This window comes from Aquarana catesbeiana, linkage group LG04, assembly GCF_042186555.1.
Source record: "Aquarana catesbeiana isolate 2022-GZ linkage group LG04, ASM4218655v1, whole genome shotgun sequence".
Classification (NCBI taxonomy): domain Eukaryota; kingdom Metazoa; phylum Chordata; class Amphibia; order Anura; family Ranidae; genus Aquarana; species Aquarana catesbeiana.
In genome coordinates this window covers 470,466,247-470,488,841 of record NC_133327.1, presented here as the reverse complement: position 1 = coordinate 470,488,841, position 22,595 = coordinate 470,466,247, and the positions used below count along the sequence as shown (strand labels likewise).

The following is a 22,595-nucleotide window of genomic DNA, read 5'->3' as shown; positions in this document are numbered from 1 at the left end:
AAATTGTGTCCAAGATAAGGCGGAACTTTAATGTATCCTGCCCAGGGTTCCCAGACTGATTCAAAGAGATGAACTTTGTCTTGAAGTTTGGCCACTATCTGTTCCTGGGACATAATCCAGGAAATTTTCTTTTTTGCTGCCAGGATAGATACCGATTAGGGATGAGCCGAACACCCCCCTGTTCGGTTCGCACCAGAACATGCGAACAGGAAAAAAGTTCGCTCGAACACGCGAACACCGTTAAAGTCTATGGGACACGAACATGAATAATCAAAAGTGCTAATTTTAAAGGCTTATATGCAAGTTATTGTCATAAAAAGTGTTTGGGGACCTGGGTCCTGCCCCAGGGGACATGGATCAATGCAAAAAAAAGTTTTAAAAACGGCCGTTTTTTCAGGAGCAGTGATTTTAATAATGCTTAAAGTCAAACAATAAAAGTGAAATATCCCTTTAAATTTCGTACCTGGGGGGTGTCTATAGTATGCCTGTAAAGGGGCGCATGTTTCCTGTGTTTAGAACAGTCTGACAGCAAAATGACATTTGGAAGGAAAAAACACATTTAAAACTACCCGCGGCTATTGCATTGCCGACAATACACATAGAAGTTCATTGATAAAAACGGCATGGGAATTCCCCCCAGGGAAACCCCGAACCAAAATTAAAAAAAAAAAAAAAGACGTGGGGGGGTCCCCCTAAATTCCATACCAGGCCCTTCAGGTCTGGTATGGATATTAAGGGGAACCCCGGCCAAAATTTTAAAAAAAAATGACGTGGGGTTCCCCCTAAATTCCATACCAGACCCTTCAGGTCTGGTATGGATTTTAAGGGGAACCCCGCGCCAAAAAAAAAAAAAAAAAAACGGCGTGGGGTTCCCCCAAAAATCCATACCAGACCCTTATCTGAGCACGCAACCTGGCAGGCCGCAGAAAAAGAGGGGGGGACGAGAGTGCGGCCCCCCCCTCCTGAACCGTACCAGGCCACATGCCCTCAACATTGGGAGGGTGCTTTGGGGTTGTGGGGATGAGGCCCTTGTCCTCATCAACATGGGGACAAGGTGTTTTGGGGGGCTACCCCAAAGCACCCTCCCAATGTTGAGGGCATGTGGCCTGGTACGGTTCAGGAGGGGGGGGGCCGCACTCTCGTCCCCCCCTCTTTTCCTGTGGCCTGCCAGGTTGCGTGCTCGGATAAGGGTCTGGTATGGATTTTTGGGGGAACCCCACGCCGTTTTTTTTTTTTTTTTTTTGGCGCGGGGTTCCCCTTAAAATCCATACCAGACCTGAAGGGTCTGGTATGGAATTTAGGGGGAACCCCACGTCATTTTTTTTTTTTAATTTTGGCCGGGGTTCCCCTTAATATCCATACCAGACCTGAAGGGCCTGGTATGGAATTTAGGGGGACCCCCCCCCACGTCATTTTTTTTTTTTTTAATTTTGGTTCGGGGTTTCCCTGGGGGGAATTCCCATGCCGTTTTTATCAATGAACTTCTATGTGTATTGTCGGCAATGCAATAGCCGCGGGTAGTTTTAAATGTGTTTTTTCCTTCCAAATGTCATTTTGCTGTCAGACTGTTCTAAACACGGGAAACATGCGCCCCTTTACAGGCATACTATAGACACCCCCCAGGTACGAAATTTAAAGGGATATTACACTTTTATTGTTTGACTTTAAGCATTATTAAAATCACTGCTCCTGAAAAAACGTCCGTTTTTAAAACTTTTTTTTGCATTGATACATGTCCCCTGGGGCAGGACCCGGGTCCCCAAACACTTTTTATGACAATAACTTGCATATAAGCCTTTAAAATTAGCACTTTTGATTTCTCCCATAGACTTTTAAAGGGTGTTCCGCGGCATTCGAATTTGCCGCGAACACCCCAAATTGTTCGGTGTTCGGCGAACTTGCGAACAGCTAATGTTCGAGTCGAACATGAGTTCGACTCGAACTCGAAGCTCATCCCTAATACCGATGATTTCTTCCAGCCAACTGCAATGGTAATTTTAGCCCCCAAGATCATGAAATAGATTAAGGTCTGAGTAATTTTAGGCGCTTTATCTACCCTGAGGTTCAGAAGGGCGATTGTAGTATCCTGGGGGACCTCTAACCCCATAACTTTACGTATTAAGTGGAACACATTGTTCCAGTAGGACCTGATAAGTGGACATGTCCACCAGGTATGGTACATGGAGCCCACTAGGTTGCACCATCTGAAGCACATAAGGAGGCGTTTGGGTAAAACCTGGCCAATCTAGCTGGTGCATAGTACCACCTCGTGAGGATTTTGATACTAGCTTTGATTAGGGAGATATTCATAATCCCCTTGTAGGAATTTGAAATGCATTGAACCATTTCTCTGTGCATATGTGGATTTCCAATTCCGACTCCCAGGATTGAGTGTAGGTAGGTTTGGAGATATTGTCTGCTAAGGAGGCATATATAATAGAGATTTCACCCCTCTGATCCATCATGTTGGCACACCATAATTCGTGGTCAGTAGGTTTGGGGGGTTCAGGCTTGTTTAACCATATAGGCTGAATCTCTCCAAATTTGGCATTTCGAGTTTACTAGTACAATAGCCTAATGTTAAAGTGCCCAGTGAGGTGAGGAAATGCCCAATTCTGAATAGTCCTTTATTTATTACCATTTAAATGCTAGTATGTTCATACCTGGAAGGAAAGCCGGATTATGGAATAAATGCTCAAGTGGTTTCATGTCAGGAATTAGAGTTTTTTGTTTATTTAGTGAATCACACAGGTCTAGGGAATGTGATAGTGTGGGAGCCAAAACTGTGGGTCTTAGATTGGGAGGACACCAGAGTAGATAGTCTATTGTGTTGGAGGCTATCTCCTGTCACTCCATGGAGACCCAATCCGGCTTAGGGCTTTTAGAGTATGCTATGGATATTTGGGTCAATTGAGCGGCCTTGTAGTACCACCATAAGTTGGGCAATCCTAGACCCCCTTTTAAGGCGAAAAAGAGTTTCATTATTACATCAGTGACCCTTTTTCCCCCAGACAAATTTAATTATGTTGGATAGTACTTTCCCAAGCAATTTTTTTTCTGCATGGGTATGGGAAGAGCGCGAAATAGGTATAACAGGCGTGGTAGTAATGTCATCTTGACCGCATTAATTCTACCCAACCAGGACAGACCATACTTCGACCATGCTTTTAATTCCTCTTCTATTTTCCAGAACATTGGGGGGTAGTTAGCTGAGTATACGTTTTCCATTTTAGCAGGCAGTTTGATTCCCAGATATGGAATGGCGTTTGATGCCCAGCTAAATGGGAAGTGACCCTTAAGTTGATCTACTAGTGCCGTAGGGACCGAAATATTTAATGCAGCCGATTTGGCTACGTTTACTTCAAGGACTGAAATCTTGCCAAAGTCTTTCAGCAGTTAAAGCAGATTGGGGGTGGGGATAAATGGGGAGGAGAGAAAAAGCAATAAATCGTCTGCGAACAGCGCAAATTTGTGTTCCTGCATGCCGCAAAAAAAATTTAATATCGGGATTGGACCTGATAGCGAATGCTAACGTCTCGATAGCTATCACAAATTTTATTGTGGAGAGGGGGCATCCCTGTCTGGTTCCTTTTTGTATATTGACTGTATCCGAATAATGACCCATCAGGCGGATTTGCGCAGTAGGGTTGAAATAAAGTGATTGAACTGTTCCTAGAAATTTAGGGCCAAAGCCCCACTTCTCTAATATTTCAAAAAGGAAGCACCATGAAATGGAATTGAAGGCCTTCTGGAGGTCAATTAATAACAGAAAACATTCTTGCTGGGTTCCCCCATCCCACCTGGAGTTGAGAATGGAGATTATGTCTAAAGCCCTCCTAATTTGGTCTGGCCCTTGTCTCCCCGGGATGAAGCCCACCTGATCCTTATGAATATACTGTACAATAAAGCTCAAAAGTCTTATTGCTAGGATTTTGGTCATTATTATTAAATCATTGTTAATGAGCGAAATTGGGCGGTAGTTGTTAACATCACTCATGTCCTTCCCTGGATTGGGGATGACAGAGATAAATGCCGAATTTAGATCTTTATTTATGGGTGCTCCATCCCGAAGAGGATTAAAGAATCGTGTCATAAAGGGGGCAAGGGAATGGCCAAATTTCTTGTAATAGCAAACTGATAGGCTATCTGGGCCTAGGGAGGAACCACTTTTAAACAATTTTATGACCTCTAGGACTTCCTCCACTGAGAAAGGTTGTTCGAGGAGGTCCATGTGATTGCAGGATATTTTAGGCAGGGGTATGTTTTGAAGAAAGTCCTCTAATTTAGAGGAAGAGGGGATGGATTGTTCCTTATAGGGCTTTTCGTAGAACTTTTGGAATATTTCAATGATCCGGATGGGGTTTTGGGTTAGGTCCCCTGAGTCAGAGTGTAAGGTAAGTCTTGTCACTAGTTTGGAGCCAATTCTGTCCTTTTGTGAATAGAATTTTGCTCCAGATCACCGAAGGTGTTTTTCCGCTGCTGTGGTCAAGGCCAGGTTAAGGTGCGTTTGTGCCTTTTCCAGCTGTGCTAAGTTTCTAGCAGAGGGGGATTGTTTGTGTTGTTTGCTGGTGGTGATAAACTCCCCTGTCAGTTTCCAAATTTCAGCTTCGCGTTCGTGTTTTATTTGAGAAGATAACTGTATTAGTTTCCCCCTGTATAATGTTTTATTTGCTGCCCAAAGCGTGACTGGTGAGACCAAATTGTCAATATTAACTGTAATGTACTCCTTCAGGGCTTTGTCTAATAATGTGCAGTGTATCGGATTGCTGAGAATTACCTAGTTTAGTTGCCATTTGGACATTCCCTTGACCCCCAGCAGGCGCTGTATTAGCAGGGATACCATGAAGTGATCAGACAGGGACGTGTTACGGATTTTGGAAGAGATCGCTAGAGTATCCTGGAGTATGTGCCGTGTGAGGCTGAGTAGTGTGTGTAAACTCTGACATGCGGTTTCAGTTCCCTCCAGATATCTATTAAGGCATTTGAGTTTAGAAGCTGTGCTATTTTTAAGCTCTGTTTGGGAGATCGCTTTGTTTTCGGGATTCTTCTAGAAGATTTGTCCAGAGAGGTGTCGTTTCCTACATCCTCTACTTATGAAGCTAACTTTCCAAAACTACTAGACATTATAAAGAACGACTTAAATCATATTTCTACCTATGAACTTCCTTGGATGAGAAGAGTGGCAGCTTTAAAGATGCTACTCCTACCCAGAACCATACCTATTTGCTTGCTGGGGTAATTTTTTACTCTGACAAACAAATTGTTTAGACAGTTTATATGGAAAGGAGGTATGACTAAAATATTATAATCAATACTACAAAGACATAAACATAAAGGAGGCATTCGCTTTCCAGTGATTAGAAACTATTACTATGCAGCCATCTTGGACCAAATGAAAGCGTGGTTTGAACCAAATACTGAGAAACTATGGGTGCATATTGAAAAGGCTGTACTAATTCATAGTGATCTACCCTCCCTACTGTTAGCTAAACTGACAAAATTGCAATTAAATTGTCCACATTTTCCTTCCATAGCAGCCACCCTATTTGCATGGGAGAAATTAAACGATCACATGGACCCTAAATCTAAGGTACGTCAGGATAACTTGCCTCCAGACTTATGAATATCTTATACCAAATCTAAGAACCTCCTCATGGTTACAAAGCAACATACTGACCTATAGGGAGCTGTTATCTAAACAGCTGGACCTTTTTCTTATGCACGCATCCAATTGCAGCATTTTCACACCACTCATTCGGAAGTTCACTACGGAGACTCCATAAAGACTTGTGGCACTATTTGGTGAACAAGTTTAACAAAACCAAGGGGCTATCCTGGTTCCTTTTCCTTATTCAGAATAAAAGAACTTTCACCAATACATCTAATATGCTGAACTGGGAAAGAGAGCTGGGTTCTACCTTTACTTCTAAAGAATCTGCTATCCAGTCATGCTATCCTTATTCCCATTGCGCTAACCACTGGGAAATGATGCTGAAAACAATTCACAGAAGCTATCTAACCTCTGTGAGACAGTCCCCAATCCTTCCTTTAGACTCCAATACCTGTTGGAGACAATGTAGAGCAAGAGGTAGTATAACACACATTCTATGGAACTGCAAGAGTGTACAAAGTTTCTGGAATGCAGTTTGTAAATTAATTTCCTCAGTAACTGGCTTTTTCATTAGACCTACTCCTCACCTTGCCCTACTCAACCTCTCTATTAATAACATACCAACCCTATTTAGAAGTATTATAGCTGCACGTCTAACTATAACTGAAAGATGGAAATCCACTATGACACCTAATATCAATGATGTAGTACAAAGGGTTAATGTCCACTACTTATGAAAAACACTTTGCAATCTATTCTAATAATTTAGGCTCTTTCATATCACAGTGGACACAAAGAACTTCATGTTATACAGATGATAACTAATTTTACTGATAGTCTTTACAAGCAAGTATATAAACAAGCAATCCTCATGTTGCGTGTTGTGGTACAGGTTTCTTTTGTTTTGTTTTTTTATTACCTTTCTTTTAATTTGTCTATATTAGTACAAGCATATGCATAAATCATTTTGGTGATATTCAATTATCAGTCTATTGCTTAGACCATACAGGTGTACATAGCATCCACATGGAACAGTAGGATGCGCGTGCTCTTTCAACCTGTGGTTCCCATGGAGGAACCAACTGCTAATAATATGTGTAAGCTATTGTTTAATGTTCAATGCAATGCTTCTGTTGTAATTTTTTATTGTTTAAATTTCAATAAAAAACATTTGAAAGAAAAAGTAGTGAAACAAAATCCATATAGGACAATGAGGCGTGATTTTGAAGTGTACTCAGCACGCTTTGCAACGTGGCCTAGGTGTAATAAGTATGAACAGCCTAGATCATGGGTCCCATTCTAAAATCCTAAGGTAGAGAATGCGTCCATACAGGCTGAGAATGAGAACATGAAACAGAATGGATCTTTGAAAATTTCAAACCTACAAAACAGATTTTATGGATTTAAAAAGGAGTACAGGTTATTATAGAAAACATGCTGGTATTTGTGGTGTCTAAAGTTTGTCTTTAACCTAGCTAATTGTGAGAGTACCGGTATGTTTGTTGTGTGGAATACGTGGAATATATCTTGTGTTGTCTGATGTTTGTTTAAAGCTTCAAAGGTCACTGACAACTAACCACCCTCCTTTGTAGCCAGGTCTGCAAGAGTAAGGAGAACTGTATTGTCATGCAAATTAACTGAGCCGAGTAAAATCTTAAAAGGAAAGGCAAAACATCAGTAATAGTGAATGGAGATGTCTATTCATTATAATGTGTTTGTTTTCCAGAGAGATAGTTCTGAAGAGTTTCATTGTGGTGAGGTATTATAATTTGTAAATGGATTGTACCAACTAAGGGCTCTTTGACACGTAATGTCTGTTTTTGATGGAATCCGTTTGCTCAGCGGGGATCGCTCCGTTGATCCCTACCGAGCCAGCGGATGACAGGTCCGTCTCTGCTCACTGTGGAGAGACGGACCTGTCAGATCTCAGCTCTCCGCTATGGGGGATCGGATGAAAACAGATCCGCCTGTACATTTTCATCCAATCAGATCCGCCAGACGGATGTAAAATAGGGTTTCCACCCGTCTGAATTTAGTGGATCGAATGTCAGTGGACATGTCACCATAGAACTGTATGGAGCGTCCGTCCAGGTCAGTTCAGGTCTGCCTAAAAAACTGACAGGCGGACCTGAACGGTCCGCATGTGTGAAAGGGGCCTAAATGTTTATTACAAGCTGTTTGTTTATTACGAGCTGCTCATTTTTCACCATGGTGAATAATTCTTTTTTGGGAAATTAATGATATACCATAAACAAAATCCACGTGGTAATAATTAATTTGAGCTCAACAATTTTTGGTATTTGAAAAAGTGTTTAAAGACTTTTTTTATGGAATGTAATGTACTATATGTGATTGGTATGCTAATGTTTTGTTACATGTACATAACCATTGGTTTATTTTTTTTCTAGGAGAAAAATTGAATGTTCATTACTTTATTTCTTTTGGTGTTTTATCCCTCAGATTCGATAATTGGGTTTCATGGCTTTCAGAACAAAATGGGATCACAGCCTCCATAAACAACTTTATACAAAAAGGTTTTTTGTTTTTTTTTTGTTTTTTTTTCTTGGTTTGTCTGTTTTCACATGTGAATGTTTTAGGATTTCATCACCATTATTTAGATGTTGCTTCTGTTTGTCAGCGTGAGTGGCTGTGTTTAGCCTAGACCTGGTATGTGTTGCATGTTCTGATCTGACATGTGTGGAGCTTTGGTATTAACGAGTTTCTTTGCTCCACTGATTAGCAAAACCAATTAGCTAAAGTCCACAACCCCCTATTAACAGTGAAAATATAATTGGTCGTCTCCAGTCTTAGTTTTTTTAGATGAAAATTTGATTTAAGCTGGATAGACACTATACAATTTTCTGTAGATTTTTTTCCTTTAGATTTACCAAAACCATATAATATGAGGTCAAACCTTAAGAATGTCAATGTGTATGCAATCAGGCAAGCCCTTGCACTACATGGTTTTGATAAATCTAAAGGAAATCAGACAACAAAAGTTGTATAGTGTGTATGGGGTCTAAGACTGCGGTGGATAATTGTTATTCTAACACATATATTAGGCTAAGGAGTGTTATGAATCTGTCAATGTTACTGCATTTATTGTTAAGAGTGTTTTAGTATTGTTCAGAGTTTAAATTGGATCAATGTCACAGATCTGTTACAGATTTTTTCCCCCTATTCCCAAAGATCAGTAGCCATACTGGTACTTGTAGTTCCATGGCTTTAACTCGTTAGGATCTGCTGTTACTTGTTATCTCACAAGACTTGAGTTTAAGACTACTTCACCCCCCGCCCCCCGCTGTTAATTCACATTGGGAAGTCTGGTGCTACATGTCAGTGAAAGGGTTAGGAAACACAGGGAGGGGACAAAGGAGGCCTGTAGCTCATCAGTTTAGCATCAGTTAGGAAATCCCACTTGCTCTGTCCAGCACCCAGGTAAAATGAGAGGTGTTACAGGACCCCAGAGAAGTGATTGCCTCTCTCAGTGGGACAATTTTTACTTTGCAATGACAGGCTCCTTGGGGTAGTATCCAAGTTTACTATGAGTCATATGGATTGGTGGATGACTCAGTTCCATGGTTGTCAAAACCTGACTAGCACTGTTCTCATTCCTGATTGCAGAGACTGAACATCGTGCATATACCACAGTCAATTTGGGTATTCTCCTATCAGACTCTGCTGTGTTACACCCTAGAGTCCATCATGTTCTGATGGTTTATGAGTCTGGAGAACCCCAGATGATTGAAACTGATGGGTGCTGGAGAAAGGAAGGAGTTGTGTTATGCCATGAGGAAACAAGACAGAATCATGCGACAGCAGTGCTGGCACAAGAGAGGGTCATGTCTAATGGATGCCGAGGTATTGTTCAAAAACAAAGTCAAAAATACTTGAGACCAGGGTACTTGTGCTGTCATCAAATGTCTAGTGATGCACTGTATTCAGAATCAGGTTAAATTTTACTTAGCGGGGTACACTATCTCGGGGAGTCTATTGTACATCTTTTCTTGTCCTTGGCATGGCTATAGCAGGAACACCAGTATGTACCCCTATTACCCCTGAGAAGACGCTTGATATCAAAACAGACACCCCCTTACACCTACAGAAATTTCCTTTGGGATCTGAGAGCGCAGTTAATTTTGGTAGTTAAACTTTGGGCAACAGGATTTAGATGCCAACAGTTTCTGCAGTGCATTAATAGAAGGGCACTGCTCAAGGGGTTTATAATCTAGGGGGGGGGTGGTAAAAAAGGTAATAGCTGCAGGGGGAAAAAATTTGATGGAGCTGGCTGAGGTAAAGTTTTAGGTGGAGGCAGAGTAGGCTTCCCTGAATAAAAGAGTGTTCGGGGATCACCTAGTGGTGAACAGAGTAGGAGCTGGCTGGACATACGGGGGTAGGGAGCTCCAGAGGTTCTAGAGCAGTCTTGATGGTGAGCCTGGGAGGAGTTAGCAAGGGAGTTGGAGATCAGGATGTCTTAGGAGGAGCAGAGTGGATGATTTGGGTGATATCTCAAGATAGAAATCGATTTATCCAAATATCTCAAGCTAAGGTTTCTTAATAGGAAAATTTTATTCAGGTACAGTCCTAGGGCTACAGCTTTAGTAAACTCCACCCTGTTACTGTCCTGATGTGGGTAACTATTAAGAGACCGATGTAGAGTATTGTGTGAATTTAATAAAGGACAATAAAACCATATAACGTTAGAGGAAAAACATGTTATATTGTTGATTTTTGTTTTGTTTCAGGGAGAAGCCTCTAAATTGGAGTAATAACGTGCAGTCGGGGTTTGACTAAATTTTTTTTAGTAACAGTTGTTTTATTCTCTCCTTTTTAATATTTTTTTTGTACCTGACTTGCAAATTTATAGTGACAGTGATCCTGTTCACCTATTGATCACCAACGTGGGAGAGGAGTTGTCTATTTCTATTAGATTCAATGCTCTTTTGACATAAAGTGAAATGTGTGTAATAAATGGTCTTGGTTGAAGCAGCAATAAAACTGTAATGCCGCGTACACACGGTCGGACTTTTCGTCTACAAAAGTCCGACAGCCTGTCCGACAGACTTCCGACGTACCTTCGGCGGACTTGCGGCAGACTTTCTTACGAACGGACTTGCCTACACACGACCACACAAAAGTCCGACGGATTCGTACGTGATGACGTACACCGGACTAAAATAAGGAAGTTCATAGCCAGTAGCCAATAGCTGCCCTAGCATGGGTTTTTGTCCGTCGGACTAGCACACAGACGAGCGGATTTCGGGGTCCGTCGTACTTACGACGTAAAGATTTGAAGCATGTTTCAAATCTAAAGTCCGTCGGATTTGAGGCTAAAAAAGTCCGTTGAAAGTCCGGAGAAGCCCACACACGATCGGATTACCAGCCAGCTTTAGTCCGTCAGCGTCCGTTGGACTTTTGTAGACGAAAAGTCCGACCGTGTGTACGCGGCATAAGGGTTTTTTTATGTTTTTGCAATTTTTTTATTTTTTTTTTACTTTTTTCCTCTTTTCTTCTTTCTATGTTTCGTATTCTTATCTTTAATTACTTTAAGTGACGTCACCAGTCCATTAGCTGATAATTTTTTTCTATACCTTTAAAAGTAAATGTAAAAGGAACTTTGGTTTGAATAGCAGAAGATGATTTAGAGCAGAGACTGCAAGCCAGACCTTCTTGGCCACATCAGTGCATGATCTCGCAAAATGCACTTCTGGAAGAATGGTCAAACATTCCCATAGACACACTCCTAAACCTTGTGGACAGTATTTCCAGAAGAGTTGAAGCTGTTATAGGTGCAAAGGGTGGGCTAACTCAATATTCAACCCTACGGACTAAGACTGGGATGCCATTAAAGTTCATGTGCGTGTAAAGGCAGGCATCCCAATACTTTTGGTAATATAGTGTATTTCCCGGCGTATAAGATGACCTTTTACACTTTAAAAAAAATGGCCAAAAAATGGGGGTCGGCTACATACAGTATACACCACTGAGCCAATCCCGGCAAGCGATGTATTCTATTAATGAATACAGAGCCTGCTCGGATTGGAGTAACAACCTCTGCCAATCCGAGCAGGCTACATACAGTAGCCTGCTCAGATTGGCTTTGAGACTCAGAGAGGCGCGGGCTAATGATGTTACAGCCTCCACCAATCCAAGCAGGCTTTGTATTCATTAAAAGAATATATCGCTTGCTGTGATTGGCTCAGCGTGGTGTGGCTCCAGCTCCAGCAAGAAGAAGGAAATATGAAGTAAATTTGCTGTCCCCTCAAAATAACTCAACACACAGCCATTAATGTCTAAATCGCTGGCAACAAAAGTGAGTACACCCCTACGTGAAAATGTCCAAATTGGACCCAATTTGTTACAAGGTCTTAGGTGTGAATGGGGAGCAGGTGTGTTAAATTTGGTGTTATCGCTCTCACTCTCTCATACTGGTCACTGGAAGTTCAACATTGCACCTCATGGCAAAGAACTCTCTGGGGATCTGAAAAAAAGAATTGTTGCTCTACATAAAGATGGCCCAGGCTATGAAAAGATTACCAAGACCTTGAAACTGAGCTGCAGCACCGTGGCCAAGACCATACAGCGGTTTAACAGGACAGGTTCCACTCAGAACAGGCCTCGCCATGGTCGACCAAAGAAGTTGAGTGCATGTGCTCAGAGTTGTATCCAGAGGTTGTCTTTGAGAAATAGACATATGAGTGCTGCCAGCATTGCTGCAGAGGTTGAAGGGGTGGGGAGTCAGCCTTTCAGTGCTTAGACCATACGCCGCAAACTGCACCAATCTGGTGTGTATGGATGTCGTCCCAGAAGGAAGCCTCTTCCAAAGATGATACACAAGAAAGCCCACAAACAATTTGCTGAAGACAAGCAGACTAAGGACATGGATTACTGGAACCATGTCCTGTGGTCTAATGAGACCAAGATAAACTTTTTTGGTTTAGATGGTGTCAAGCGTGTGTGGCGGCAACCAGGTAAGGAGTACAAAGACAAGTATGTCTTGCCTACAGTCAAGCATGGTGGTGGGAGTGTCATGGTCTGGGGCTGCATGAGTGCTGCCGACATAGGGGAGCTACAGTTCATTGAGGGAACCATGAATGTCAACATGTACTGTGACATACTGAAGCAGAGCATGATCCCCTCCCTTCGGAGAGTGGGCCGCAGGGCAGTATTCCAACATGATAACAACCACAAACACACCTCCAAGACGACCTCAGCCTTGCTAAAGAAGCTGAGGGTAAAGGTGATGGACTGGCCAAGCATGTCTCCAGACCTAAACCGTATTGAGCATCTGTGGGGCATCCTCAAATGGAAGGTGGAGGAGCGCAAGGTCTCTAACATCCACCAGCTCCGTGATGTGGTCATGGAGGGGAGGGGAAGAGGACTCCAGTGGCAACCTGTGAAGCTCTGGTGAACTCCATGCCCAAGAGGGTTAAGGCAGTGCTGGAAAATAATGATCACACAAAATATTGACACTTTTGGCCCAATTTGGACATTTTCACTTAGGAGTGTACTCACTTTTGTTGCCAGCGGTTTAGACATTAATGGCTGTGTGTTGAGTTATTTTGAGGGGACAGCAAATTTACACTGTTATACAAGCTGTACACTCACTACTTTACATTGTAGCAAAGTGTAATTTCTTCAGTGTTGCCGCATGAAAAGATAGAAGAAAATATTTACAAAAATGTGAGGGGTGCACTCACTTATGTGAGATACTGTATATACCGTATTTTTCCATGCATAAGACCTTACTTTTTCCTAAAATAGTTAGACTGAAAATTGAGCAGCATCTTATACACGTTCAGTCAGCCTGGGAGAGAGACGCACGGGTGCGTAGCTAGTCATAAGGCTTCCTCCAATCATGAGCCGTATGTTAGCGACGTCAGCTGGAGCTGGAGAGTGCGCAGATGCGATCCCGTTGGATGTGGAGACTGCGCAGATGCATCAGGGAGCGGAGAGTTTTGAGCCCAAGATGTCAGAGAATAATAAAAGTAAGCGATTGTCTTATTCTGCAAAATTCAAACTGAGTGTAGTTAGCTATGCAAAAGAGCACGGGAATAGAGCTGCAGAGAGACAGTTTGGACTTCCTCTCTCTGGGAGTATGATCAGACAGTGGAGAAAACAGGAAGAGCAACTACTTAAGATGCCAAAAAAGAAGGCGGCCTTAAGGAGAAAACCAGCAAAATGGCCAAATTTGGAGCAGAGGTTTAAGACTTGGATTTTGGAGCAGCGCCAGAGTGGCTTATGTGTGTCAATCAAACATATTCAATGTCAGGCAAGAATGTTTGCAAACGAAATGAACATTGTTGATTTTACAGGAAAGGCAAAATGATGCTTCAATTTCATGAGGAGAGAAGGGTTGGCCATGAGAACACAAACAAAGTTAGCTCAGAAAATGCCACCAGTTTATGAGGATAAAATCCAACAGTTTCACTCCTATGTCATACAACTTCGGAAAAAATATGATTTTGAACCAAGTCAGATTGCAAACATGGATGAGGTCCCTCTCAATTTTGATGTGCCTTCCAACAGAATTGTTGTTGTGAAAGGAATCAAAACAGTGGCAATGTCAGGAGGCACAAGCCGCCTCCGTCCGCCGGACTCCAGGGCGCATGCGCGGAGGACTTACGCTGCGCCGTACACCCGTTCGCGGCCCGATGGTGCGGCGCGCGCGGGTGCACGGCGGTCCCCGTGTGCGCGCCGTAGCCGTGCGGGTGCCGGGCAGCGCGTCACGCTGACGCGCTCGCCGGAGGGCTACATCTGACGGCTCCAGCACCCAGTCGGGTTGCTGGTTTGTCGTCAGCTGTACCCTGGTCCCTGTCCCTGCTATTTAAACCTGTATATCCAAGTGTCTTGTGCTGAATCCTCTGCCTGTTAAACGGAATACTCTCTTGCCTGCCTGATACCCTTGATTCCTGCCTGATTAAACGGACTACTCTCTTGCCTGCCTGATACCCCTGACCTCTGCCTGATTAACGGATTACTCTCTCTGCCTGCCTGATACCCCTGACCTCTGCCTGATTAACGGATTGCTCTCTTTGCTCTGCTTGATACCCCGGTTCTGACCTCTGCCTGAATTACGGACTTTGCTCTGCTTGATACCCCGGTTCTGACCTCTGCCTGAATTACGGACTTTGCTCTGCTTGATACCCCGGTTCTGACCTCTGCCTGAATTACGGACTTGTGCTACCTGATACCCCAGCTCAGATCTAACCGCTTGTCTTTGCAGTTCCTCAGGATCCAACGTCTACCCGGACCTCCCTCCGGCCTTCAGGAATCCCACCACTACCGGAAGTCCGTGCCTCCGCGTGCCCCCAACTCCTGTATCACTTCCAGGGGTCGGGTGCGCGTGGTCGTAAGGACGAGCCGCTCTCGGCATCTTGGCCTCGGTGAGTATAAGTTCTGACAGGCAATCAAAACAATCAAAAGTGGCCATGAAAAGACACACTATACTGCCGTGCTTTCATGCTGTGCAGATTGTACTAAACTGCCTCCTATGCTTACTTTTAAGAGGAAAAACCTATCCTAAAGAGACCATACCATGTGGCATTATTGTGCAAGTTCAAGAGAAGGGATGGATGAATGAAGACATTATGGCCATTTGGTTTGCAAAGGTTTGGTCCAGAAGACCTGGAGGGCTCTTAAAGAAGCCAGCTCTGCTTGTCTTTGATCAATTCCGAGCACATTTAACAGAAAAGACTAAAAAGGTTGCATCAGATTTGCGAACACACCTAGCAGTTATTCCTGGTGGACTTACAGGTCAGCTACAGCCACTAGATGATTCAATCAACAAGAAATTTAAAGTCCCGATGAGAGAAGAATGGAGTAGATGGATGCAAAAAGCAAGTGATAACTTGACACCGGCAGGAAGAGTGAAAAAACCAACCATTACAGAGGTCTGCAATTGGGTCCTAAACCCATGGTATGGCATCAAGCAAGAGGTGATTGTGAAGTCCTTCAAGAAATGTGGAATCAGCAATGAAATAGACGGAAGTGAGGATGATCTCACATATATAGACAGTGACTCAGAAGACAGCAGTGATGCAAAAGAAGTTGAAGAAATCCTGTCTGGAACTAGTGAAGAAGAAGAGAACATTGATGCAACAGAGGCTGAATAAAGTGATATGCTTCATAATATACTGGTATGTAAATGTTACCTGCGGAACTAGACATGTTCAGAATGAAAAAATGAGTTTAATTTCGATTATCAATTATTTATCTTTTGTTCGATAAATCCATGGTGATAGCCCTTTTGTATAAACCTTTCACCAATCAAATCAGCTTGTTTGAGAAATTCATCTTTTTCAGTACAAATTCTTTTCAATCTAAGCAATTGGCCTTTCAGTATGTTGTCAAGCCAGGAAGCATAGTGACAGCTATCCAATGGTATTTCAGATCAGTCGACAGAAGCAGTTATCTTCCATTGGTGTAGTCTACCTTTTAGAATGTCCCTGCAGGATTCAGTATATTGGAAGGACTAAAAGAGAACTATGGAAGAGACTAAGAGAACATACACAGAATATAAAAAATGGATTTATCAAATATAGTCTATCTAGACATTATGCACAGTACCATAATAGCGATCTGTCCTCTCTGATAGTGTATGGGATAGAAAAGTATAAACCCCATTGGAGGGGTGACAATAAAATCATAAATTAAGTCAGTCAGAATCCCGTTGGATATATGAGTAATTTACTTTAGCGCCATTAGGACATAATGTGGAGTTCGATTTGAACTATTTTATATCTAAGTTTTAATTTCTATCTATGTGATTTCCCTTCTCATTGTCTTTTTTCTTTATGATCCACTACATGCCACCATTGCTTTTCCGTTTCTATATGGGTGTTATATCATGTTTAGCCATTAGATGGCGGTGCCACATATCAGAATAGATTCATATACAAGAATGCCATTACGTTGATATGAATTATTTCTGTTATATATTTTAACCTTCTTCTATGAAATTTTTTGGAGTATCTGTATTTTATATGTATTATGCTCTGTTTAAATTGAGTATTCAGAGAGGAATTGGAGCCTTGTAGATGATTATTGTTACCATGACAGCTGACTCTGCTATTTAAACCGGCATCGTACACATGACTCCATACACTTTGATGAAGGCACGTGTTCAGTGATGCAACGTGTCAGCGAGGAGCCGGGTGCCGTCACTTCCGGTCGCAGCCGAGACCGGAAGTCCTCTTGTTTGTGAAGCTGTACATAGCTTTTTTAAACTGTAAGTTACTACTTGTTGCTTTAATAAATTGCACTGGATTACTACACCATGGAGCCCCCCCTTCTTTCATTACATGTAATCTGTATTCGATGAGCCGTGAAATTGATCCTTATATTGGTGTTGTCTTGGATATCTCTGGAAACCAATTGATTGCTGGGGAATCATTACTCCAGCCACATAGAGGCTTGACTCAACCCGTAGGGGTCTCCAAATGAGTTGAGAGGCTGGGGCAAACGATTAGCGCACAGTGGATGGTGGCAACTAGGGATGAGCCAAACACCCCTCGGTTCGGTTTGCAGCAGAACTTGCGAACAGGCAAAAAATGTGTTCGAACACGCGAACACCGTTAAAGTCTATGGAACACGAACATGAATAATCAAAAGTGCTCATTTTAAAGGCTTATATGCAACTTATTGTCATAAAAAGTATTTGGGGACCTGGGTCCTGCCCCAGGGGACATGTATCAATGCAAAAAAAAGTTTTAAAATAGGCCGTTTTTTCGGGAGCAGTGATTTTAATAATGCTTAAAGTGAAACAATAAAAGTGTAATATTCCTTTAAATTTCGTACCTGGGGGGTGCTTAGAACAGTCTGACAGCAAAATGACATTTCAAAGGAAAAAAAGTAATTTAAAACTACTTGCGTCTATTAATGAATTGTCGGTCTGACAATACACATAAATGTTCATTGATGAAAACTGCATGGGATTTCCCCACAGGGGAACCCCGAACCAAAATAAAATAAAATGCATGGGGGGCCCCCTAAATTCCATACCAGACCCTTCAGGTCTGGTATGGATTTTAAGGGAAACCCCGCGCCAAACTTTAAGAAAAAATGGCGTGGGGTCCCCCCAAAAATCCATACCAGACCTTTATCTAAGCACACAACCTGGCAGGCCACAGGAAAAGAAGGGGGATGAGAGAGCGCCCCCCCTCCTGAACCGTACCAGGCCACATGCCCTCAAATTGGGAGGGTGCTTTGAGGTAGCCCCCCAAAGCACCTTGTCCCCGTGTTGATGGGGAGAAGGGCCTCATCCCCACAACCCTTGGCCAGTGGTTGTGGGGGTCTGCGGGCGGGGTGTTTATCGGAATCTGGAAGCCCCCTTTAACAAGGGGACCCCAAGATCCCGCCCCCCTGTGTGAATTGGTAATGGGGTACAAATGTACCCCTACCATTTCACAAAAAAAGTGTCAAAAAGGTTAAAAAACACAAGAAACGGTTTTTAACAAGTCCTTTATTAATTTCTTCTTCTTTCAGCTTCTTCTTCCATCTTCTTTCTTCTGGTGTTCTTTCGGTGTTCTTCTTCCTCCATCTTCTTCTTCATCTTCTCCTTCTCCATATTCTTCGTCTGCTCTTCTCGTCCCGCATCTTCCTCCAGGTTTCTTCTCCACTCCGTCCGCATGATCCGCCTCAGTGGGAGTCTTCAGCCATGTGACGCTTCGCTTCTTCTGACACTTCTTATATAATGGAGGGTGGGGCCACCCGGTGACCCCGCCCTCCTCTGAAGCACGGGAAATTCATGGGACTTCCCTGAGGCTTTCCCCGTGTTGTCAGAGGGGGCGGGGTCACCCGGTTATGTGACCCCGCCCCCCTCTGACAACACGGGGCAAGCCTCAGGGAAGTCCCGTGAATTCCCCATGCGTCAGAGGAGGGCGGGGTCACCAGGTGGCCCCGCTCTCCATTATATAAGAAGTGTCAGAAGAAGCGAAGCATCACACGGCTGAAGACTCCCACTGAGGCGGATCGTGCAGATGGAGCGGAGAAGAAGCCTGGAGGAAGATGCGGGACGAGAAGAGCGGACAAAGGAGACGAAGATGGAGAAGAAGAAGATGAAGAAGAAGATGGAGGAAAAAGAAGAACACCGAAAGAACACAAGAAGAAAGAAGATGGAAGAAGAAGCCCAAAGAAAAATAAATTAATAAAGGACTTGTCAAAAACCATCTCTTGTGTTTTTTAACCTTTTTGACACTTTTTTTGTAAAATGGTAGGGGTACATTTGTACCCCATTACCAATTCACACAGGGGGGCAGGATCTGGGGGTCCCCTTGTTAATGGGGGCTTCCAGATTCCTATAAGCCCCCCGCCTGCAGACCCCCACAACCACCGGCCAAGGGTTGTGGGGATGAGGCCCTTCTCCCCATCAACATGGGGACAAGGTGCTTTGGGGGCTATCTCAAAGCACCCTCCCAATGTTAAGGGCATGTGGCCTGGTACAGTTCGGGGGGGGCTGCTCTCTCGTCCCCCCCTCTTTTCCTGTGGCCTGCCAGGTTGCATGCTCGGATAAGGGTCTGGTATGGATTTTTGGGGGGACCCCACGCCATTTTTTTTTAATTTTGGCATGGGGTTCCCCTTAAAATCCATACCAGACCTGAAGGGCAGGACCCAGGTCCCCAAACACTATGCATATAAGCCTTTAAAATTTGCACTTTTGATATCTCCCATAGACTTTTAAAGGGTGTTCTGTGGCTTTCGAATTTGCCACGAACACCCCAAATTGTTTGCTGTTCAGCGAACTGGCGAACAGCCGATGTTCGAGTCGAACATGAGTTTGACTCAAACTCGAAGCTTATCCCTAGTGGCAAGACTTGAATGAATTGGATGTTTTTCGTTTCTCTGCACAAGCACTTTACTTTATTAACTATCTGTTATCCTTGATTGGACACTATTTTTTGCACTTACCATAGCTTTGACACATTCTGCACTTATTTTTGAAGATTTTTTGCACATTTTCATGCAAGTTATCTATTCTGATATCATTGTTTATCTGCGCATATCTTTTATGAACATTCTATATGAAGTTTCTCTTTTGAATATTGCACTTTATTATTAGACTTATTTAGTTATTATTGTATATTAGCACTGGTATCCGCCACATTATTCCCCTTTTTTAACACAGGGAAGTTAACAATCATTGGGAATCTCCAAAGAATAATACATCCAGCCCAACCATACATCTTTACATTTCTGCTGTTTGTTTTTAAGCTTGTGCATCCAGAGTTCCGCTTCCATATTAATATCTACCTCCCTCTTCCAGTCTGAGAGTGTGGGGCAGGTGGTCTGTTTCCAGAACCTTGTCAATTCAATATTCCAGTCGCACACGTTCCTGGACAAATGGCAATAGAGCATTAACGGGTGCTGTAACGATTACCAGTTGGGTTCTGGAAGCATCAAACAGAAGTACATCTTCGCCAGCACACCATGGATCAGCAAACAAGATTGTCCAAAAAAGGTTTTTAATCGAAAACGGTCACCTCCCGTGTGAGGTGACCGTTTTCGATTAAAAACCTTTTTTGGACAATCTTGTTTGCTGATCCATGGTGTGCTGGCGAAGATGTACTTCTGTTTCCAGAACCTGGGATTTAAGGACTTGGCAGCACTTAACAGATGGGGAGTAACACTTCTCTTCTAAAGTTTTGTTGAGGAGGGGACCCCAAGAAAAATGAATTGGAATGTAGAACTTTCTATAGGTGTAAGAGTTGTTTTTTTTTTTAAATCCAGGGGGTGCTCCCAGAAGATTCTAATCTTGGAACGGGACAGGATCACCAAAGGTGGAGGAATGTGCCACATTGTTTGCACCCTCTCCAACAGCGGGCATCAGCAGTGGGAAGCACCTGAGCTAAACAGAATGGGTTATTGTACCACCTGGTGAGAAAATTATGAGCCGACTCCTGGATATGAGAACTAATAGAGGTAATATGCGTCAATTTAATGATCCTCTGAATCTGTTGAGTTCCCTTTCTTATTCCTGCTATAGTACAGAATAGACAAGGAAAGGGAGAATAGAACAAGTTTATACATTTGGGACAGTACATGTCATGAATCCGGGAGCTGAATACACAGATTCAAATGGTGTGATTGTAGAACGTGGTGTGGTTCTAGAACGTGGTCTGGGCTCTAACTTTGTTAGAAAATCTTTCAGCTGACAGTATCTCCAGTCAGCAAGTGGAAAAGTGCCATATGAAGATTATTAAATGGAGAGGGGTAAAAGGGTACACTGTGGGGCAAATTTAGCACAGGAAACATTTCTCTCTATTCACCAGGAGTGAAAAAACACACAATCTTCCCCCCAGTGGGAACTAAGGATAGCCCTTTAAAGGCACTAGTTGGGATATTCTAGCAGCATATTGGCCGGACTTGTTCAGTCTGTCCAAAATGGCTAGTGTAGTCTGAATCAGTGAAGACGTCCAGTCTGAGAGACCTCTAGAAGTGGTGGGAATCCAATGAGCGCCCAGAAGCTTCCTGCCCACTATTGATTTCTCTAGGGGAACCCACCATTTAGCCAAAGTATCATGAAACCAGTTTAAAATATGTACAAGAGCCATAGCCTTGTAATAAAGGACCACATCTGGGAGACCGACACCACTATCCAACTTATGTCTACGTAAGATGTCATAAGCTATTCTAGGATGTTTGGTGCTCTACACAAGCATTTCAAAACAGTCTGGGGAAGTGTGATGGATATTGCATTTAAAAGGTAAATGATTCTCAGTAGAATCATCATTTTAGGGGCATTAACCCTTCCAAACCAGGTTAAAGGATGGGCCTTCCAAAGCTGCAAGTCTTTCAGTATTCCCATCAACAGTGAACCATAATTGAGGTTGTAAAGTTTCGGGTCAGGGGAAATGTGAATGCCCAAGTATCGCAAAGACACCCTTTCGCCACACAAATGAAAAAGATTGTTGTAAAGAGTCAGCCAAAGCAGTGGGGACATGGATGGGCAGGAGCTCAGACTTATTGTAATTAATTTTAAAATTAGACAGTAGTCTAAACTTATGCAATTCTGACATGAGGACCGGGAGGGAAATGTGAGGCATGGAAAGGTAGAAGAAGAGGTCATCTGCATAAGCTGATAACTTATGTTCCATGGAACATATTTGGATCTCTGTGATATCTGCACGGCCCTGGACAATCCTTAAGGAGGACTCCAAGACCAGAGCAAACAGCAAAGGGGATAAAGGTCAGCCTTGTCTGGTCCCACCATGAATATTAAAATGGTCAGAGAACATACCATTGACTTTGGCACGGGGACTAGGGTCGTCATAAAGAGCCAAAATCCAGACCATCATTCGTACACTGTGGCCCAGTCCCCGAACTGCCACTATATCCCAACTCCGAATAAATGGGATTTATTTTGTTTTTTATTTTTAATAAGTTTGCAAATATTTTAAACAAACTTCTTTCACATTATGGGGTATTGTTCGTAGAATTTTGAGGAAAATAATGAATTTAATCAATTTTAAAATAAGGATGTAACATAACAAAATGTGGAAAAAGTGAAGCTCTGTGAAAACTTTCCAAAAGCACTGTATATAACCTCTGCCTTTGCCTAATAAACTAGAACAGTTTGGAAATCACTCCTGGGTGTCTATCTGTTCTTTCTTCTACAGTAGCCAACCTATTGACAATTAGGAACAACTGATCAACTCTTATTACCAAACAGTAAATTTCCATGACAATGCGCAAGGTGACAATGTCCATTTAAGGTAGATTGATCTTAGAAAACAAATCTGAAACGCATTCTGATTGGATAGAAGGATTGAATGCTGCTGCAAGCAAATATTTTCTATAACAAATATTAAATGAAAAACAAATGCACAATTCATACCTGAAAATGAAATATTCCTGCATACCCAGAAACAAATGACTGGTCAGGTGGAACGACTCTGTATAGTAGTTTTTCATTGAGAGTGAGAGAGGCAATGGCAGCTAATAGCCAGCAGTCCCCTGCAAAAAAAAAATACTTTTACTACTATCA

At 42.8% G+C, this 22,595-nt stretch overlaps 1 protein-coding gene across 3 annotated transcripts in view; it reads right to left on the bottom strand.

Moving 5' to 3' along the window:
- Positions 1–22,595, bottom strand: part of CAPN9 (calpain 9) — a 1,322,409-nt gene that overhangs the window by 1,145,593 nt on the left and 154,221 nt on the right. For all 3 annotated transcript variants that reach the window (XM_073627588.1, XM_073627590.1, XM_073627589.1), the window contains exon 3: positions 22,446–22,564. In XM_073627588.1, coding sequence (XP_073483689.1) covers positions 22,446–22,564 — 119 coding nt within the window. The remainder of the gene's footprint in view (positions 1–22,445; positions 22,565–22,595) is intronic.